Source organism: Python bivittatus, unplaced genomic scaffold (genome assembly GCF_059951505.1).
Source record: "Python bivittatus isolate LINGU-HERP-01145 unplaced genomic scaffold, Pbiv_v1 ctg000610_np1212, whole genome shotgun sequence".
NCBI lineage: Eukaryota > Metazoa > Chordata > Lepidosauria > Squamata > Pythonidae > Python > Python bivittatus.
In genome coordinates this window covers 20020255-20042462 of record NW_028277088.1, presented here as the reverse complement: position 1 = coordinate 20042462, position 22208 = coordinate 20020255, and the positions used below count along the sequence as shown (strand labels likewise).

At 40.0% G+C, this 22208-nt stretch overlaps 1 protein-coding gene across 4 annotated transcripts; it reads right to left on the bottom strand.

Moving 5' to 3' along the window:
* Positions 1-494: 494 nt before the first annotated feature.
* TRDMT1 (tRNA aspartic acid methyltransferase 1) lies at positions 495-21305 on the bottom strand. 4 transcript variants are annotated; one of them, XM_088150443.1, is made up of 11 exons: positions 20872-21305; positions 14326-14435; positions 12918-12994; positions 11672-11743; positions 10340-10405; positions 9520-9589; positions 8249-8332; positions 6489-6847; positions 4713-4770; positions 2846-2975; positions 495-749 (listed from the first exon to the last, which is right to left on the bottom strand). In XM_088150443.1, exons 1-11 carry the CDS (start codon positions 20936-20938, stop codon positions 643-645), a joined length of 1200 nt encoding a protein of 399 aa, XP_088006569.1. In that variant the 5' UTR covers positions 20939-21305; the 3' UTR covers positions 495-642. The 4 variants fall into 4 exon arrangements, with proteins under 4 accessions (XP_088006569.1, XP_088006571.1, XP_088006570.1 ...); XM_088150445.1 differs by having other exon boundaries at positions 21003-21301; XM_088150444.1 differs by lacking the exon at positions 20872-21305 and adding an exon at positions 20673-20856.
* Positions 21306-22208: the final 903 nt, after the last annotated feature.

Sequence of the window (22208 nt, the reverse complement as noted above, 5' to 3'; positions counted from 1 at the left end):
AAAAATCTGCTGTTTGATCTTTGTAACTAGAGGTGCTTCTAATTGAACCTGGGGTTTTCAACATGCAGAGAATCAAATCAGTACACAGATTTATTCCACAAAGAGTAAGTTCAGGTGCATCTTTATCAGTCACTCTTCTTTCCTGGGAAGCTTGAAAATTGGAATCAAAAGGCAGAGGTTTCTAACAAAAAAATATCAGAAAACTACAAGTCCAGAATTTCTTTGGGAGAAGCAGTGAAAAAGTGATATTAAGAATAAAAGAGCTGTCTTTAAAGACATTACAAGCAATTTAATGTATGTCTTTAAAAAGAGTTTATTTAAAGACGTTTATTCTCCACCACTGAACTTGGGTTTAAGAGTGTTTAAAATGGCTTATATTAAGTATTTAAATAGTTCCTATTTTTCACAAATACAGGATCCAGTATTCATAGGTTAAAATACTAACATGTGGCTTTCAGTAACACCCTCTATTTCCACAAATGGTAAGACAGACACACATTTGAGAGTTATTTATTTTATAAACAAAGATGAGATTCCACACAAATGCACCATGGTAATCAGATTCAATCCTCTTCCAAGGAAGAAATCCACATTCTGACATAGTAGAATGCCACCAGACAGTTCATTTAAACAGGTCATCGCTTAGTATGATTCAACCAGAAATGAAATTAATTTAGCAACCACGTACACGTTGAGGCTGTTTCCAAGTAGACGGTAACACTGTTTTATGGTAATGTTTTCAGGAAAACCTAAACAAAAAAAAATTTTTTTAAAAAAGAGAAAACTTTTTGTTACTTTTTCAGTCATATGAAATGTCTTAATTCCAAATGCAATTAATGGTTATTGCTATAATTCTGACACTGATATCCTATGAAGGCTTACTTCTAAATAGACAGTAAGTTCAATGACTCATATTCTAAGGCAAGTGAGTACAGAACTGCAGTCCTCCCTGACCTGAGAGTAAGGTCACTGAACTCAACAGAAATTACTTTTGAGTGGACATATACCATCTCTTGCTTGCCTTGGCAACTAAGAAGACCTAGCCTGGTTAGTGTTTTGATGGGAGACCACCAGGATTGTAGACTAGACTGGGAAACCAACCAACCAACCAACCAGCCAGCCAACCAACCAACCAACCAACCAACCACACCATTCCAGAAAAAAAATAAAGACAAATTCCTGTACTATTGCCAAGAAAGCTGCATAGTTGTTTTTATGTAGACACCAGGAATCAACCTTGACTTGAGAATGTCTTGAGCTTTTCAGACAGGTACAGTACTGTACTACAAACATTCTATTTTCTTGGTCTTCTCTAGAACTTATAGCATGTATTAGAAACCATCTTTATTTGGAACAGGCCTTCAGCTGAAAGTACTGAGAAGTAACTGCTTGGGCTTTTGTTTTGTTTTTTTAAATCCTGGTATTTAACTGCCAATGCACAATGAGCCATGAAATATGGATTACTCCAACCAAGCATGATTATTTCATGATATTAAATCCACTGATCATTCAGCATTATTTTTTGGTATGGTAAAATGTGGTTCTCTTAAGAACTTTCCTATTTTAGGGAACATCTTGTCTTTCTTGCCTTTTCACTACTATTTAGCAAAGAATTTTTTTTGGCCTCATTTAAAGTGTTTTTCCTTCTGGTTACATTCATGTCCACTGAACTGTGGAGAAATTGGATTCCAGCATGACCTCAGTACTAAATGGTATGCTCTACAAAATCCGTCACTTGGAAAAGGGAAAAATCTGTCTCAAGCCTGTATGTCAACATCTCTCTTCTTTTCTATTCTGACCCAGCCATTATCCAATCTGATGCCTTCCTGATGTATCCGATCACTATCGATATTATGCCCAGACAGCATGCAGCCAGGCATATTTTAAGTGCACCAGCTTGAAGAAGGCCTAACTAGCCTTTGGGGAAAAAAAAACATTAGCAGTAGAAGCATCTTCTGAATAATCATAATCTGATGTCATCCTCTGAAAGCTAGTCACAGATGCACAGACATCCTAATTGATCATAGTGATGTTATTTCAGCAGCCTTAGGAGACTGATTTTATTAACAAAAATAAAACAATTAGAAGAGTCTACGACTCCCTCTCCTAGGTGCTTCTTTCACATCAGAAAAGAAGGAGAACCAAAAGACAGAGAACCATATGGACAACTGTGTGTATTTTATAATGTACTACAAATATAGAATCTGAGATACTGTGGTCACATTAGAAAAAATGTATTATATTCAAAATTCATAAGGACAAACTAAGAATAAACTCAAGAAGTGTTTTTCTTGTTGAAGAATTTATAACATTTCATATATACTTGTCTGTAAGCTGAGAATTTTTGACTCCAAAATACACCCCCAAATTGGGTTTGGTTTACCTGCAGCCCAGAGCTCAGATTAAAAAAAAAATCACAGGCTTTAAGCGATGACATAGAAGTTTGCAATTTCCCACTTTTGCTGCACCCATTTCCATAGGTAGGTAATCACCATGTCTAGAAATTGTCAATGCTTATTGTATAATGCACCTTTCAAGCTAAATATTGTTAGAGTGGAGATGACAAACAATTCTGCTGCTGCCAGAGAATCTGAGGTATGTGAAAAACAAGTTTGTGAATAGAAAAAAAGGAAAGTTATTTCCTTGGTTGGTTGCAATTTCACAGCAGGGCTTATCTGCAGGTGGTGCATTTTTCCTGGTATTTTAGTTGCAATTTTGTAGGTAGACTTATATGTAGATTGACTTATATGTGAGTATATACAGTAAGCATGTTCACTGAGCTTGTGGTGTGTACACATTTGTAAATATTAGTTATATTTGTATTTTAAAAATACTAAACACCTACCAAATTCAGGGGGAAATCCATGCAGATTTGCTATTTCTCTAGGAGTAAAATACCGCAGCTGAAGCATTGATAGGTTCTTAAGCTTTGCATCTTCAGACAAATCATCAAAGGATTTAAATACCGATTCAAGCTGTGGAAAAGAGTTTGGTAAACTGTTCATGATGTATGACTAAGGCATAATATTCTTAACTGCATCCACTACTTCATCATCATCATGACTTGCAAGGCTCCGGGAAATTAACTGCAGTAGAACTGAGCTGAAACTCTTTGTCTAGGGATATCCACAGGATCTGATGCTTTTGTCAAAATGACGGAAGCAGCATCAAGCTGCAAATGCTGCTCCTTTCGTACGTGCGCATAACATCGTCATGCACGCACACAAGGGTCAGAACTTGAGGAATAATGGCACGGTGCTGCTTTGCCCACCTCACTTCTCCTGTGGTCCCCTCTGATCTAGTTCCATGTGACTTTAGGGTATGACAAAAGCAAACATAAATGACCTGAGAGACAGCTACCAAGAACAAACAACAAAATAAGACAATCCGCATTTTTCTTAATATGGGAAGAGTAAGTGAAAAATGCCTTTTTTTTTTTTTAAAGCTAAGCTACTGATGAATGATGCTGGGAACTGTAATCCAGCAACATTTGGAGAGATGCAGGTTGTCCACCTCTGTTTTACAGTTCATTCATTGCAGATTTGGTTTTTCACTGCAGTAATCTTTGCTTAAGGTGTTCCTCTATTGATTCTATTAAAAAATGCAATTCTCTTCTTTAAATGCATAGCCAGCTTACATTTATCAGCTTAGTGATTCATGTACGTTAATATGCAAGTGCAGGTTATCAGTTCTCTTTGTTGTCTTGATTTTTGTATATGAAATATAACTTTTAAAAAAAAGAAAGTTACCACCTTTGTAGATAGTTTCATATTGAATCTGTACTATTAATTTTAAAAGGTATTTGCACATTGATGATACCATGGGAAGAAAATCTGTCCAGAAAAATCCGGTGAGTTATATATATATCAAAAAAGGCAGGATAAAAATATTATAATAATGTTTCAAAATCACTGCCTATGCAAATCTGAGAAACTGAAATAACCTTTGCAGATACCTATTTTTTTGTACAGTCAGTTGCTATTAAACAATTTTTCCTTCTCACTCACACACTCAAATTCACTACTAGTTTTACAGATAGTCCTCGGGTTATGATAGCAGTTGAGACCGGAATTGCGGTCACTATGCAATTCATGTGACCGCATCACTTAGTGACAGCAATTCCAGCAGGCCCAGTTGCAGTTGTTAAGCAAGGACAGTGTGGATCATTAAGTGGGAACCTCACAAGACCATGGCTTCCTCATTGACTTTGCTTGTGGGAAGCTGGTAGGGAATGTCGGAAATCTTGAACATGTGACCATGGCTTGCTGCAACGTTGTATTCATAAGCTGGGCATCAAGTGGACAGATTGCAATCATGTGACCACAGGGACACTGCAACGGCCAGAACCCTGAAGACCAGTTGTAGGTCCCCCCTCATTCAGTGCCATCACAAGTTTGAACAGTCGCTGAATGAGTGGTCGTAACCCGAGGACCACTTGTATATGCTTTTCCACAAATCTGGATGATTTTGAAATATTTGAACCACCTACAATTATTCCATAAAATATTAATATATAATTAATATATATTAATATATAAAGAATACATAATATATCTAAGTTTAAGCACGTGTATTCAGGCAATCTGTATTAGGTTCAATGTGAAATTCTTGCTGGAAGCTTTACTCTTACCTATTTTTTTTTATTAACTAAAGCCAAGAAACTGTACCATAAAATAAAATAAATCATGAATATATAAAAAGTACCACTGTACCTGAATATCCTCTGCCATCTGCAATACGGAACCAGTTCCTTCTACATAGTGCCCATACCTTCAAATCAATTAAGAGCCATACATTATAATTCTTGAGAGATTTGCACTATTGATGAGTGGAGAGGTTGTGTTTGCAAATGGCTTATAAAAGCATCTAACAGGACACTCAATAATTTTTGTTTTCCTATATCAACATGGTTTGATGTTGATGAAGTTCAAATGAGAAGTGTGTGTATCATACTGCCTATGCATATAGGATTCATTATTTTCAATTGACCCCATACAGATTAATCACCATATATACCTGCCCACAGCTTTTCCTATCAAATGTACCTTGGCTGTGCATGCTTTGAAAATAGTGTGGAAGACATGATTTGAACTTCCCAGGCCCACAAACATACTGAACATTAAAACAGCCAGTCTTTCTTTCAAGGATCTGACTCAAAGGTTAATGTGATTCTTAAAACAGTGGTACATTTCTGTAAGTTGAAGAAGCATGAAAAAAAGGCTGCTTTAATGAACAGCAGAGTGGTGGTGGCGTCCTCTTGCAAAGTCCAAAACACTTCTTCCAAATCATTTTCAAGGTGTACACAGCCCTTTACAATACTGGGCTAAGTGATATTTCAGACAGAAGCACTAAAAATAATGGTATGCCTTTTCTGGAGCCACTGTGGGTTTTCTGCATAAACACATTTATGCAGCAGTTTCTTGCAGGCTGTCATTTATTGTTAATTACAGGACAAGCAGAACCAGAGAAACAGTTATCAAGCAAACAGAGCCAAGCATACCACTCCCCCCCCCCAAAAAAAAGGCTGATGAGGGAGAGAGGGAAGGAACTTTAGCTAGAGACAAACAGTGATTCCAGTAAAGGAGACATGGAAAGCTAGGAGAGTTTAAATTACTGTTCTAGACAGTAATAGGGTGAATAAGCAGAGAAAGGAAAAAAAAAACCTGGTTGGACCTCCCTGGATCACAAGGATTAAATAACAGAGTCTGCATCTCTCCCCTGCATTACACACTTTCTGGGGACAGAAACTGCAGGCAAAGTCTATTTTATATCACAAGACTGACTTGGAATACAAAAAGTAATAGTATAAAATAAAAGGAACCAAAGTCTTCACATGTATATGGCTACAGTGATGAAAAGTTGCTTGAATGACAACACTGTAATGGAGCAGATCTCTCTTGCTCAACTGTTTATCAGTTGCAATTCCCTGCAAACCACTTCACAACATTCACTGGTAGATCCCGAAGGCTGAACAGACTTTAAACCATGTAGTCCTGGCCACCAAAAGGTTGCCCCCTCTTGCTCCCCGTGGAGGAATGGATGCCAGAAGACAGCAGCAGGGAGTTGTACCTCAGAGAGGGGCTCCCTCCGCCATGATGTTATCTGGCCTTCGGGGCATCTGGAGGTGGTGAGTGGAAAGAAACCAAACCTTGTGTCCCATCCCTTCCTGATTCAGTTCCCCACCCTTGTTTCATTGTCCTGAAAGAGCTATAAGGAAATGCAACAATAAATGTCCTTGCCAACTGCCAATAGCAGGGCTTTGCTTTTATGAGGCATAGAAAATTCCTTGGAAAGATCATTAATATATGGCAATCTCCTCTGGGAATCTTCTGGGCTGGATGTGTCTTTTAAAAGATTGGGATAAGTGTAGTTAGGAGAACTGTGCCTTGGCTTATTCGCTACGTTTTAAAAAAAGAAGATGCCAAGAGAACATTTTTATCCCGAAAAGTACATCAAATGAATTAACACATTCATTTGGAGGATCTTACCCTTTTGTGAAACATGTAGATCTTCTGCAAGTGGGTTTGACAATATCTAAAAGGAGAGCATAACGTAGCAAAGACTTCAATGGTAAGGAATACTGACTCAGCCCTTCTCCATCCTCTTGGAGAAAATTTTTGAGCATCTGTAAAGAGAGATTGTCATCCCACTGCTGTTTTCTTTCCAATTCTGTCTCTGTTTCAAGTTTATACAGAAAGTCCCTCTTCTGTGGGCACTGCCTGCCATTAGCATGAAGGCCAGAGCCGAGCATTTTGGTAAGGACTGGAGAACCAGCTTCTGTCACAGCTGCAGCATCTTTACATGTCTTTGAATTCTCTGGTTCCTGGCTTGGGAAATCAGTCAATATCTGTTTGAAGAAAAATGTGCAACTCATTAAAGAGTATTATATTCACAGAGATTCAAGGGAAACTTCCAGTTTGATTTGAGCAAGGATGACAGTGTATCCAGATCGGGTGCATATACTTAACTGTTTGGTTTTGGGCTTACTCGATTTTGTGTACCAAGCAGCTATGGTTTGCAAGCTATGACAGACTGCTTAGAGCAATGTGTGAACTCAGCAAATTGTACTTTATTCAACAAGACAGATAAAACGCATTTCAGTGTCACATATCAAATCTGTCAGCATGTGTAAGATTATTGAGTAATCCTTTTCTGGGATTACTAAGTATCAAATACTTTCAGAGATCAACTATCAAATATTTTCAGAGATGTACATCTTAAAGTAATTAAATATTATTTTATAAATCAACTTTCCTCATCCTGTGCCTTCCAGGTATATTAGCAATCACCATTTGGGGCAAGCAATATATGGAATCTAACAGTCAAGCTGACCATCAGGTAAAGGATGCTTACTCTGATACAAGTTAGTCACCTAGATTGGTGAATTGTTCACAAGTCTTAAGTTTGGTGCTCTTGTCTTCTGACAACATGAACCTGTTATTGCCTTGAAATTGTCTCATCTTCTGATTTGTTTTTCAGGCAATTAATTCAAATGTTGTTCACATGCACACACCATGTGCAAATTTCATCCAAAATGTTTTAATACGGTATTCAACAAGTAGTGCAGAAGTCTAATATTTTCAGTCTAATAATAAAGTCCACTTATTAGAGAGGAACTCTTTGCCATCAGTACTCATTTCTCAAAGCACTGAATGGGATATTCTTCCAGCTACAGCCATTCATGTGGTGAAGCTTCAAAATTGGGCTTGTGGATGCCTTTGCACAATGTTTCAATCTGCCCTTAGCAACCAAACTTGGTTGCTTTGTTACAGCAGTTCACGTTTTTCTCTACAGAACTATAAAACAAAAAATGCTTCGAGGTGCCTTCAAAGAGGAGATTTCAACAGACAGAACAGTCCGTGCATTCACGTTAAGTTAAACCGCAGTTTAGTACAACATGAATGAATAGGAACAAGCCATTGTGAACCTCGAGCTTGTATGCTGTTCTCCTCTATCCTTCCTTCTAGCAGGGACTTCTGGGAATTGCAATTCCAACACATTTGAAGAGCATCATGCTTGGCTATGTAATATTTTTTGATAGGCAGCAATAGGAGCGATCCATAGGAAAGCATGCTGCATGATATAATTTGCCTACTAGATGCAGTGTTCTTCCATGTCTTCAAACAGCTTAGCATCACTCAACAAAATATATCTGGCACATTTTTAAACTTGCATTTACAGCTGACTACAAGTTTGAGATTACCGCAACCAGTAGCTTTTGTGATTAATGATGAAAAGGTAGTCTCACCTTCCCAGGTGCTAGAAAAGGAAAGGGCTCTGAATGGAGTCTTGCAATCAGGAAGTATCTCAGTCTTGAGTTTGGAATCCCAATCTGTAAGTAAATAACTCAATGAGTACTCAAAGGTCTCTGTGTTCAGAACAATGGTTGAGTTTTCAAAATACCAGGCCTTAAAATAACAAAATGATAGGGCTGGTGTAACATCCCGTTGTGGAAGTTCAACACACCAATCACCATTTCCACACCACTGAAGTATATTTGAGATTAAATTCAAAAGAAAAACAAGACAGGCAATCCTGTGGCCCAAGAATGCTCCTTCCTACTTGGAAATCCCTGGTCTATTTCTCCACATGACCCTTAGCTGTGAAGAAAAACATCATTCTGGAGCAAGATTGCTGGAAGGGAGAAAGTAAATGCTTCCCCCTCCTTCCAGGGACTCTGTAGAACACTGCAGTTTACCCAGGGGCAACAGAGAAGCTGTAATCTGCATCATAATAACTGGAGGAGGGGAGCAAAACTTTCCCACTTTGTTTGGGATCTGTGGTGAATAGGTGCCTGCATCTGAAAGGGTAAGTTCATGTATATTCATGAAGTCCAAACCTCCTTACAAGATTACTATTTTCAGGATTCTTTGATTTCTCTTAACTCAATCATCCCTTTCTTTCTCACAAGTTGGTTGAATCCTTTTTCTCCTGGCCCATCCTCCTTCCCTCCTCCTTTCTATTTCTCTCTTTCTCTTTCTCTCTCTCTCTCTCTCACACACACACCCCTTTCCCCTCTCCCTCTCAGAATAGAGAAGTATTTTAGTTTGAGACACAATGGCCATTTCTTTATATAAACACAACTAGATTGTGAGTTATATTTATCTGATGACAACAAACTGTCACTCTAGGGTCAACATCAAGTGCCTCCATCATCATATTTCCTGATTCCCAGCATCCTTATCTCATGGACAACAACACTACAGCCAAGTGTAGATAACTTGGTGATCTTATGTTTTAGATTTCAACTCTGACCAGTATGGCCAATGAGAAAGAATTCAGACATTTCTCTCTATCACTCTTCTACCCCAAGATATGTTCCTGCATCAACATCTCTATGAAAAAGATGCAAAATTCAATTTTGGATGACATAATAATGCAGAGAAACCAGGAACAAACTATGATAGGAATAATTTTGGTCTGAGAAACAATATATAAAGGTCAGCACACTCTCTCAAAACTGAATGAATCTACAGGAAAATTTTGAGCTAAACTAATTTTAACAATGCCATTACTCACACAAGTTGGAGACAACAGAAATTCTTGATATGTAAATCCACATTTTTCTAGTGTTCGTATAAGTTCATCTCTGGCAGTATGAAAATAAAACAAAACCATGAATTCCACTGCTATGAATAAATGTCTGAAGTTGCCTAAATACAATCCTTTTACTACTGTTGTACTGATTGGGTTCAGGTACTATGATTAATTATGGCTTCTACAATAAGACACGGTTATCTGAGTTCATAAAACATAGTCATGAACCACAGTGATTGAGATCCCAAATAGTACTAAGCCAAAGAAAAACATGAGGTGTGAATCCAGCTTAGTTACCTGGGCTTGGAAATTTATGACCTTCATGAAAATTAGTTGCCCATTCTATTTATCCTGAAATAAAGTGCTTCATCTCAATACTTGTAGAAAAGGAGAACAAGGAAAAGATGGAATTCCTGCACCTTTTCCTTACACTGCTAACCAGAATTTAGGGTTTTATTTTAAACATAAGATCCCTTGTTCTTCTTAGTGACTAGTTTTAAAATAAAAAGCTAGGATGCCCTCAAATTTTCCAATGGTAATTTTAATTCTAAACTTAAAATATAGCTTCGCTATCACTAAAGTTCATCTCAAAAACAGTTTAATCCTGCAATTACATGAATTATGATTTTCTATTATTGTTTTAAAAAATACAATAATGCATTATATGTTAATCTCCATGTTCCAAGTGTTGGAAATGTTATATTTTTTTCCAACCTGAAAATACCCCTTGTGTAATTTTATTAATTCCTTACTGTCCTGCCAACAAATTAGAAATGGGCATTAATGTTTCATTCCATCATACCTGGCAGAAGATGTTTCAAAACCTTTGACATTTTCTAAAAGTAAGTATTTTGGCAGCCTTGTAAGCCTGCAAAACAATTTGTTTAAGCTATAGTTATAAAGTACGGACAACAGGATCAGAATAATCATCAGGCTTAGTTACTTTTTACCTTACCCCCACACTACATGTCATTATTTCCATTAAAAAACAGAAAGAAATCTTACTGGCAACAGCTTAAGGAGATGAATCAGAAAAGTATTAACCTTTATCTCACTAGGAGAGAAGAGTTGGAGAAGCCCAATTAAAGAGCCTCAGAATTTAACAGCCTTAAAACTAGAACTGCTGTTTCACTGAGACATATGGTCAAGAAAGATTAAATGCATTTTTTAAAATTTCCAGATAACGTCATCCACTCATGCTAGACCATTCCAAGGATACAGAAATAAAAAAGAAAGTTTATTTTGCCATGTCCTGAATCATACATCTGAGTTTGTGAGAAAGGAACATATAATTAAATAGGCAGGATGTGAAATGCTTTAATGTAGTCATTTCATTTGTAGAATAGAGCTGTGATCGTGTTTGATATTTTTTTAATTAAAAAAAAAACTTTCAATGAAGTGATTTCCTTGAAAGCAAGGAAATATAGTTGAAATTAATAAAAAATATCCTGAGTGGTAGGTTGGACTGGGGAAGAGCGACTGGCTGTAAGTCACCCAGTGAGTTTCTGTGGCTTCAGGTGACTAGAACTGGGTCATACTAGAACCCGGACAATCCAACACTTAACCTCTACATCATGCTGACTCTCAAGTATATTATATTTGATATTGATGAAATATAATATCTAATATCTAATTACCAATATGCTATATTTGATAATTTATTATAACAATATATTGAACGTATAATAGAAATACAATAGGTTGTGAAAGAGAACAACTCTTTCCAGTCTATACAGATCTTGCTCGTAGGTACTAAAAAAGACCAGATAAATATATGATTTAAACGCTGTATTGGCAAATCAACTCAAATTCATATAAATATGCTATTTTCAAATAGGAAGAGAAGAAGAGACGAAGGCTGCACCTGCACAGGCTTATTGCAAGGCTGTAGTTCCCAAAACATGGTGGTTGTATGTATCCATGTTGTCATATGTTCAGCATCTCACCAGAAATGCAAATTTTCAATTCTTTTTAACATTTCTCTTAGGTAAATCTGTAACAATGTAAGTGTATGAACTGCCTGATCCATAAGATTGTACAAATCTACAACTCATTGTGGAAAGAGACATAGTCTTTAAAATCTAGGGATAATGGTATCAGAAAATGTTAAAGAAGAGTTAATGTGAGTACTTACTTTGGAAGAATATCTAGAATATAGAGAAAACTTTTGGTCCTAGGGTCAGAAATACCCTCTTGTCGACCAATTCTGTAGAGAAGGGGGAAAGAAAAGAAGTAAAATTAAAATGCCACTGTGTTTAACTTGGATGCACAAAATGGTAAGACTCCTAATTCTGACTGCAAAAAGTGTGTTTTGTGTCATAAACTATTTGAGCTGAATCAGAATTTGGGTGTACAAATTCTGCATAATCTATGCTGAGAATCTTCAGCTCAAACCGTGATGACTGTTACATGAGGACTAGTTTATTAGCCTGAGGGCTGCAACACTGATGCCTTTTTATATGTTGATACAAAAGGCTCTAGTGCAGTGTTTCTCAACCCTGGCTGGGGAATTCTGGGAGTTGAAGTCCACATATCTTAAAGTCGCCAAGGTTGAGAAACACTGCTCTAGTGAGTCAAAATGAAGACCCAGGTAGCATTAAAATGAAGAATACCATAATGTTCCGTTAAACACAATTATATTACATAAAAACAACTTTACTGCAAAATAGTAATTTCACTTTGGCTGTTTAGCTGGCAGGGTTTTTGTTAACTGGAATACCAACATGTGAGTTTAACAAACCTAGAATAAGAGAGCCAATTTGGTGTAGTGGTTAAGGTGGTAGACTAGGAGAGGGGAGACCTAAGGACAGGCACCAAAACCAGCGTTGTGTCTTTGGCCCAGTTACTCTGTCTCAGTCCTAGGTTGGGAAGCTGAAAAAAAACACCCCAGAAGAAGATAATGGCAAACCACTTCCATAAAGTTGCCAGGAATCCAAATTCACTCACAGGAGAACCAGTTGTGTTTAGTGGTTAGGACACCAGGCTAGAAACTCAGAGACTCAGAGATCTAGTCCCACCTTAGACACAAAGCCAGCTGGATGACTTCGGGCCAGTCACTCTCTTTCAGCCCTAGGAAGTAGGCAATAACAAACCACTTCGAAAATCTTGCCAAGAAAACTGTAGGGACTAGTCCAGGCAGTTGCCAGAAGTCAAGAGTGTGTTGATCGACCAAACAGATGACCAGCACAAATCCTGGTAGACAGCTTCATTTCCCTGGCATCCAACCTATAATCTCCACTATTCTTTATATGTTATCATGTTTTAAAGAAGAAAAAAGCAATTAATAATGCAAATAATTATTCTCAAATAATGCTGTGTTCTAATGTAGAGCTAACTTTGCTACTCCTTTAAATAGAAAGAACGATATTTGAAGCACACACCTTGTAAAGGGCTGACAAGGAGGACTCATCAAAATCATATCAAAAGATAACCTGTTGAGTTCCTTCAATGTTATTCCCTAAATAAAGAAGAGATTAATGAAACATTTCCCATTATATGCAGGATGCTCTTAGGCTAGTTGTGGCAGAGAGAGACAGGAAACAGGACCATTCAACATCTCTTGGAAAGGTCACCTCTGTCTGGTTCCTCCTCTTAACTCTTTCCTATAACAGCTGTAAAGTAAACTTTAAGAACTGATGCTTGAATCACCATCTTTCCTCTCACTTCTGTGCCTTTTGTGCTTACAAAAGGAGACACTTTTATTTTACATAAATTGCTCTAGAAATCTTTTTTTGCTCAGTGTTCTTACTTCACCTATCATCATGCCTATCCTTTTATGGTAATATTTTATGGTGTAAACTGTGGGAAGTCTTTTTTTTTTTTTTTTAAAGTCCGGTGGTATAGAAACATGGATAATTGATTCATCAGTCAAAAGAGGAGCCAAGCCAGTCTGTTTAGAAGGGTGGGAAGGAAATGCAAGGGAGTTTGAACCTTGTTTCTATATACAGGCTTGTTCCTGAATCACTGTAGCTGCCGAAATGCTTTGATGTAGCTTTTTTCAATAAATCCTCCTTATCTGTAGTTTTTGAATTTCTTGACAGCTTGCCTAAGTGATTCATTCCTGCCTGTGGAGTGAAGCTTGAGGGTGGTGCGGTGTCAACTCCCCCAATATGCTTTCGCTTGCTTAATCATGCTTCCTTAAGTGAACCCAAACTGGCTGGGCTCATGCAGCATGCTAAGCTACAAACCATGATTTATAATTAGAGTGGTTAGGTTCATTCAGTATGTTAAGCCAAAGTTAAACCCGGCAGTTCCACAATCCCCTAAATGATAACCCAATTTGTGCAATTTCCCAATGAATAAAACAAATCATGTTGTTGGGGTTAGGATTGGTTTAAAGAAATGAATACACAACTTATTTTTAGTTATTAAACTTTAAACTATATATTGCAGGCATTCTCAAATGTTGTGGTATCATAACTGCAAAAGCCAGAACAAGGTCTAACAGACCTCCACTTTGCCTGCAGAAGCCTGATCAGGTTTAAAGAAAAACTGTAAACCCCCCCCCCTCCCACCCCTTCTAAATTGCTCCTGATGCCCCAGAGGGTCTCAACCCAGAGACCCTGTGTTAATCACATTTTGACACAGCATGCTGTGTGAAGCCAGCCATTCATTCTAATTGGGACAGGAGTATGATTCTTCCCCTCCCCCATTTAAAAGGCAAGAGAAATAAAATCAGAAATTGGAAAAACCAATTTGCTTCCTTATTTAACCTAGTACATCCAACATATCTTCACCAACATATAAAGAGACAAATATATGAGGATTCCAAAAGACCGCTTCACTTACCTCAATCGTTTTTGGCCACAGGGGTGTGGTAGAAAAATTGTGTGTGTAAACTTCATTGGCCACTGTATTCACATCAACAGCTGCAACAACTTCTGCCGGTACTCCGCTTGCTAGAATTCCAGTGGGGACAATCAGAAGAAGAGGCATCAGTTGCAGAGCAGTGCTTTTAAACAAACAAATGTGTTTGTTCCTCTAAATGCATCTGGGTAATTTACATCTCAGAAAAGCTGTTCTAGAAAAGGAAACCGTCACCCATCGTTTTATTCTGCAGTCTGTGCAAAGACTGAAAACTTTAAGCAACCTCTTTTCCATTCTCTTCCAATCAACTGCACACGCACTTGAGCTTCAAGGCTTTCAAGGTCAGTGGGGCATTGCAGGCTGAAGCCTAATTTCCACTGACAGCCCTTATTCTTTTGAAACCAATCGGTCTCCATGGAATTTGCTTCTCTTTATCAACTAGTTCCAAAGGGTCAGTGAAGTTGGAACAGATGAGCATTTTTCTGGCTGCCCGCTTCTGAGCACCCCCCCCCCAAACTCCTCATCCTGTTTTAATTTAAGGATGCTTCTTTGGGCCTTTGTGTTTTAGCCTTAATTTTAAAGCAGTGTAGTGGGGTTGGTGGTCAGGAGGGAAAGAGAAACACATTCCCATCTCCCCTTTTCAGTTCAACCCTTTTAGAACATAAAATGACAGTTTCCTTTGTCCAGTGTGAGGCCTGCATGCTTATGGGGGAATTATTCTTCCAATTAGTAGTGCTGTTTATTAGATATACAGACATGTATTTGGTAAATACACTCTTTTAGTTTTGTTGTTTGCTTTTAAGCTGCCAGCCCCAACAGTTTAGCCAGCCACATGTAGTGGATTCCCCCCTGTGGGAATAGGAAGAAGTGGTGAGAGGGATGGTCAAGCCAAGGGCTACTGGTCAAGTGAGAAAAAGAGTGATTCTGCAGGTGGAGTGATTTTTATATCCTTCTGTGGTAGCAATGGTGATGTCATCTGGCCAGGTTGGATAATGCTCAGGAGGGGATCTTCTCACAGTTCAGAGGATGATGGTCAGATAAGTCCCCCTGTCAGCAATCCAGGAGCTGAATGTCAGGAGAAGACGCCGTCCCTTTGAAACTGAACCCACAGGTGGTGGCGTTGGCCCAGAGGAAACATCCAACTTCCCTCCAGCATCAAAGCAGAGACTGCCTTGGGCCCATGGAAAGTTTAACTTGACAGCCCTTCAGCCTTGCAGGGGAAAACTTTGTGAGGTCTGGGGGATATTGCTTGGCCAACATTCTCCTGTCCAGTGCTAGCTAGTAATTTGTGCCATTAACTAGCAGTAAAATACCTATTCCCAAGCAGGGCATGAACAGTAGTTATACCAGCTATCAGGGACAAGTTGCAGGGTGGCCCAAAGGATCATCAGATTTCATGCATGGTAGTGTACAGATAAAGGCCTAGGATGATCAGCCCTTCAACATGGTGTAAGATGCCATATTTGAGCCCCTCCGCTGGCTGGTGGCCCTACATGCACCATCTTCAGCAGGTACCACCAAGAGAGGGAGGAAGCACTGCAAGCAGCAGCCCCAAAATAAACACCTATGCCAGTGTTCCTCAAGCTTGGCAACTTTAAGATATGTGGACTTCAACTCCCAGAATTCCCCAGCCAGCCATGCTGGCTGGGGAATTCTGGGAGTTGAAGTCCACATAACTTAAAGTTGCTAAGGTTGAGGAACACTGATCTATGCCACCTTAGATATTTGATCCAGTGCATGTGTACATGCTTGTTTCATGCTTGCTTCAAAGCAGGGTCAGACCCAGGTGCTCAAATAAACTGGTATTTCTGACCTGGAAATAAGTAATGGTTATTTGGCCTGTGGTTATACAGCTATAAGATCTACTCATAATTAACATTAAAACTTGGAAGAACCACTTTAAACCTATGAAAGAAATAATTGTGCACATTCAAGAAATTATGCTGTAGTTTGTCTATATATACTTTACAAGAAATAAGCAGGCAATCACACATAAATACTTTTATGATAAGCACATTTTACATTCTAGACAGATTACAGTAATCATACATCCTACTTTAATTAAGATAAAGTTTCTTTTGTGCCAAGCTTGACTTCTGGTGACTTCATGGACCTGTCCATGTAGTTTTTGTGGCAACATTATATAAAAGATTTGCCACTGCCTTCTTCCAGGATGTTTTTGTAGCTTCCCAGTCTAATCTGCAGCTTTGAGCTCTCCTGGTGGTCTCCCGTCCAAGTACTAATAAGGTGCAACCTTGCTTAAAATTTGAGATCAGCCAAATTCAAATTCAAATTCAGCTATGTGTTCTTAGACTGCAGACTGCTCTGTTTAAGGGATAACCAATGCCACAGTGTGCAAACCAGGTAACACTGACATCTAGTGTGGGGTAATAAAGCAGCTTCAACTGATTAAACAAATTTAGCCTACAATAAAGCAGGATTCCAGCATCATGCCCAGCCATTGTTTAACTATGGTTTATTAAATAAACCATAATTTACTGGATTCATACCACATAAACCATAGTTGACAAACTACAATGGCTAAATTTACACAAGCCAAAATCCAACAAACCACATTGTGACATACTTTGATTGAATTCACACAGTACACTAAAATGCATGCATTAGTATACTCTGGACGCTATAGACCACAATTCCCACAATCCCCAATATCTAGGTATTTTGTGTACTATAGTCCAAAAGGTATCTAGACAACATCAAGCTGCCTATCTATGGCCAAATCACAATGCACCGAGGCACAGTCTTTTTTTAGTTTATTTGGTCCAGGTATTTAAATGCAGCGTCACAGTAACCTGCTAACTATACCCTAATACATGTGTGTGGGCACGTTATGGCCATTGTTTTGTAAATGCATTTTGAAAAATATATTATGGCCATTTTCTGGTACAGTATATGCATTTTGAAGATTAAGAGAAAAAGCTACAACAATTTAACCGGTTCAGTTAACAGCACTCTGAAACCAGAGCACGGATGGGGAGGGAGGGAGGGAGAAGATGAGAGAGTGATATAAAAAAGTTGATCTACAGATTTTATAATCCAGTTGATTATTTTTATCGCATAACACACTGGTGCTTGCAATTTACAACCATTTGATGAACCGAGTTAAGAGCTAAAATCCAATACACACACACACACACACAGAGTGCGAGTGAGTGCGTGCATTAGGGAACCAAAGTACAGTGGTACCTCGGGTCACGAATGCTTCTGTTCATGAACAATTCGGTTCACAAACAGGATCCGCGGCCATTTTCCCTGCCATGACACGTGGTCGTGGCTTCCTGTAGGGAGGGGGACTCTCCCTCCAAACAATAACCACCTCCCCACCTGCCTTCCTGTCCTCCACGCCAGAAGTCACCTCAAGCAAGGTTAGCGTTCTCTCTCTTCATACTGTACTGTACTGTACTTTGTTTCATATTTTTGTGGTTAAAAAAAAAAAATGGTTCAGAACGGATTAACCGTATTTACATTGAACCTTATGGGAAAATTTGATTTGGGTCGTGACCAATTCGGGTCGCGACCAGAGTCACGGAATGAATTAAGTTCGTGACCCGAGGTACCACTGTATATTAATGGGTATCGGTATGTACAGATTCAACTAATCTCGGGCTATTTCTTTAGTGCATCTTGTGCTCTTTCAAGTATATGGAGACTGGTTTAAAGTAAGTGTCTGGAATGTTTGTTATCAAGCCATGGTTTTAAAGAGGCTTTTCTTCCTCAGAGTAAACGTGTAAACATTTGGGTTCTTCTTGTCTGTACTTTGTATACATAAATACAATCAAACCAAGCCCAAAAGATCCAGAGGAAAATTCAGTGATTAGAGAGATTACATAATTTCTCAACATGCAAACAAATTAATGCACCCAGTTTGATCTACAAACTTTAACTGTCTTCTCAAAATAAGTATAAAGAGAATGCCATTACACTTTTGGTATATTAAATGTTGCAACAATCATTTCATTCTGTAGCTCATAGGAATACATTATCAACACCTTATAGCAAAAGGGCATCCACACACCATCATGCCCCTTTTTAAAATTAGGTGAAATTTTTTAAAAAATTGCAGACCTGACAGATCTGAGAGGTGGCAGGCTGGGAAAGTCTATGCTAGAGAACGAGAACTGAGATCCAGATAGGGTGCATGTTTGATAGAGCACATGCTTTGCATAAAGAACCACCCAAGCTTCCGCAAGGAATCTTCTGGAATGGGACAGGAAGCAGATGTTCACCTCTGTCAGAAACTCAATGGCTGCCTCCAGCTGCCAAAGTAGACAAGGATGGGCTAGACCAACTAAGTGGCTGCTTTACTTAAAGGCAATTTCCTGCGTTCCTGGAATGGATCCAGAGTCCAAACCATAAAAATGTTTTTAAAATCTCAAGGTGGGTTTTTTTTCCTGAGAGTTTTGCAGACTAAAGGTTCTTGCCCACACCCCAGCTATGGGCTTTCCTCCCATTCTGGGTATGAAAGTTGCTGTGCTTATACAGGACTGGAGATTCTGCTGCTGCTCTTGTTGCTTCCATGGGGTAATAGGGGCAGGAAGGGGACCCCTCCCTTTCTCTGCTGCCTCCCTCTCCACCTCCCCCAGGGAAGATGCCTCACTGCCTCCCACCAAAAGGATCTCTGCCCTACCTCCATTCTTGTTGCTCCCTCTTCTCTCCCCCCCCCAACCCAGATATGGGTCCTTCACCACCTCTCGCTATGGGGATTCCTGCTCTTACCCCAAGCTTCCTAGAGAGCACTTATCCCCAGGTCCGTTGGGGGTGCCAGCAGAGCTGTCCAGGAGATAAAGGCAGGGATCCCACTGAGAAGTGACGGTGGTCATTTATTTATTCACTCCAATTATACAGCAGCCCACTTGCATTCCATGAGGTCATCCTTCCGATTCCTTTTTGAAGTCTAAAAGAAAATTTTAGCTGCCAGGTAACACAACCAAAAAAGAAATGGCCATGGAGACCCAGGACCCTGCAGCCCAGTGTTTCTCAGCCCCAGCACCTTTAAGACATGTGGACTTCAACTCCCAGGATTCCAGAAGTCCACATGCCTTAAAGGTGCTGGGGCTGAGAAACACTGCTGCAGCCAGACTGGGGTGGGGGGAATGGTCCTGCAGTGAGCTATTTTGGAGTCCTTCAGGATGCTGACCTCCCTCAGGCTGTTCCTCCATACAAATCAGAAGGTTCACACAGAGGAAAGCTTTTAATGCCTTCTTATGCAAAACCCTACTTTCCTGCCAGACCTCTGATTCAGCTTCAACCTGCCTCAACAACAGGCTGGTCCAGAGATGAAGGTTCCAGTGTGAGGGCAGGTCCTCAGTGACTGGTAAGCAGGCCATCTCTGAGATAGGACAAGCGAGCTGTGTGGACATCCCCCAAGATATCAGTCTTCATTGCTGTACATTCAAGATGCTGGAACAAAAACAATTTCAAATACTTTTCACAGCATTTCCCCCCCCAAAAACAAGGGATTTCCCCCCATCAAATTATCTCAGTGTTTCTCAAGCTGGTGCCTCCAAATGTGTTAAATTCACAATGAATGAGGATTATGGGAGTCATATTCAAATACTTCTAGAGTGCCAGCTTGAGGGAAGCTGTTTTGATTGACTTTATGCTTTTCACAAAGCCATAATGTGGTTTGCTTAGTTTTAGTTTATGTGAACTCATCCATTATAATTACTAAACCATGGCTTAAAGCTTAGCATTTGGTGCACACCAGACAACTATGGCTGCATTCACTCAATACATTAAGCAATAAAGTGATCTGTAAACCATGGTTTAGGATTTATCATCCTGTGCAAACAACAGTGCTTTGTTGAGCAAACCACAGCTTACCACAATGGGAATCCCAGTTTATGACTTGTTCAACAAACCAGTAGTTTATCATTACTTAAAGTGTACAAATCCAGTTTTCTGATTTATTTTTTGCATTTCCAGCAAAGCCAGAAAATGCCCCCTAAAATATGGTGGCTTTACAAGGTAAATACATAAAAGGAGCTAGTCTGGTGTACAGTAGTGGTTAAGGCACCAGGCTATAAAGCGGGAAACCAGGAGTTCTAGTCCCACCTTAGGCACAAAGCCAGTGGAGTGACCTTGGGCCAGTCACTCTCTCTCAGCCCTAGGAAGAAGGCAATGGCAACCCACTTCTAAAATCTTGCCAAGAAAACTGCAGGGACTCGCCCAGGCAGTTGCCAGGAGTCAACACTGATTCAAAGGCATAGGAAAACGAAAACAAAAAAAACATAAAAGTCAAAAATTTGCAGACAAAGCAAGAGCTGGCAGAGAGGCATCATTTCAGAGAAGAAACAAATCGACAGCACCTGACAGATGCGTGAGTGGCTAACCATTTCAACTTTCAGGACCTCTGGATTAAGCAGAAGATGCATTTTCTGCACTGCTATGGTTCCTACGGCTCAGGTGGCGACTGCAGGCGTCCTTCCCCGCCCGGAAGTCAAGCCTTGCAAAGCTCGCCCAGGAGGCGGACCCCGCAGGCCTGTGCGGATCCGAGGACGAACCTACCCATTAGCGCGTAGTGCATCCCTCCGACCCCGCTATATAACTCCAGCACTCGCAGCCGCGGCTCCATGCTCCTCGCTTTCCAGCAGAAGCAACTCTGAATTTCATCCGGTCGGCCGCGCGCGGTAAACTACCTTTTGTTCCGCCGCTTTTTCGTTCCTATTTGGTCTCCCCGGGAGGAGCTTTATCTCACCCGGCAGGGGCCGCTTGGCGCTTGCGCGACGCGGTTGGCAGCGCCGGAGTCCCCGCAGGCGTCTAAAGAGCTGCCGGGCGCTTTCGGTTGCACCCTTTAGGATGCGCTGCCCCCCAACCCCGTCCATGATTCAGACACCTGCATTTGTATGCTAGAGCACGAGCAGTCGGGGGAGCTTTCCTCTCTGACCACTTAGGGATCCTACTCCTGATCAACTGAGAAGGAGCCCCCTTCGTTAAGATTTCCAAGGCGGGAATGCTTTTTTTAAAGGATCCCTTACTATGGAAAGGGGGCAGTTCCCTTTAGTTAGGGGCCGTGACTAGCGCTGCAGCGAAATCCCTGGCTGGGACGGGGCAACGGGGAGGCAGCAGGTCTTCTGTGATTGGATGGACCGCTGTTTTGTGTGCCAGGACAAAAGAGTACATAGAGTAATGGACAAGGACCACTGAAAAGGGGATAAAGAGCCGTCTGCGCGAAGCATTAACTGGCATGCATGTAAATTCCCCCTCGCTCTTTCTGAAAGAGAAGGAAGGCAGGAAAGCAAGCCAGCCCTGCCTTCAGTGGCGTTAGTAGCAAGTGGAAGTTTTTTACAGACTTTTTTTTTCAAAAAGCAAATACATTCCCAGCCTTTATGTATATTTATTTATTTATTTATTTGAGAAACTTATTTATTTTAGCAAATAATTCTGGGTGGCTCATAAGGCAGAAGAATAAACAACAGCATAAGTACAACTACTATATATAACAAATACAAAAACTGAGGCCCCTTACACATCATCCTCAGTCAACAACATTCACCAACACTGGGTTCCACTAACAACCTGGACTTAATGCCTGTGGGGAAAACCAGGTTTTTATAGCCATCCAGAAGGCCATCATGGTTGAGGCCGTTCCACTCTCTCTCTGTGTGCGTGTGTGTAGGCTGTTCCACAGGGCAGGTGATGCAACTGAGAAAGCGTATTTCCTGGGCTGTGCAAGATGACATTGTTTCACTAAGGCGACCTGAATCATGTCCTCCCTGCTGTATCTGGTGGAACAGGCAGAAGCCACTGGAGATGGGTGGTCCTGCAAGTAATGTGGCCCTGTGTCATGTATGGTTTTGATGCTGATAACCAGCACTTTGCCTTGCACTTGGAAGCATACTGGA

Bases quoted from the DNA above. Each gene is read 5' to 3' on its own strand.
- TRDMT1 (XM_088150443.1), bottom strand. From the start codon at position 20,938: ATGGAGCCGCGGCTGCGAGTGCTGGAGTTATATAGCGGGGTCGGAGGG. The intron at 11,744-12,917 runs GTGTGTGCTTCA...CCTTCTCTACAG, and splicing joins CCTTGTCAGCCCTTTACAAG to AATTGGTCGACAAGAGGGTA. The intron at 2,976-4,712 runs GTACAGTGGTAC...TCTTTTCCACAG, and splicing joins AGATGGCAGAGGATATTCAG to CTTGAATCGGTATTTAAATC.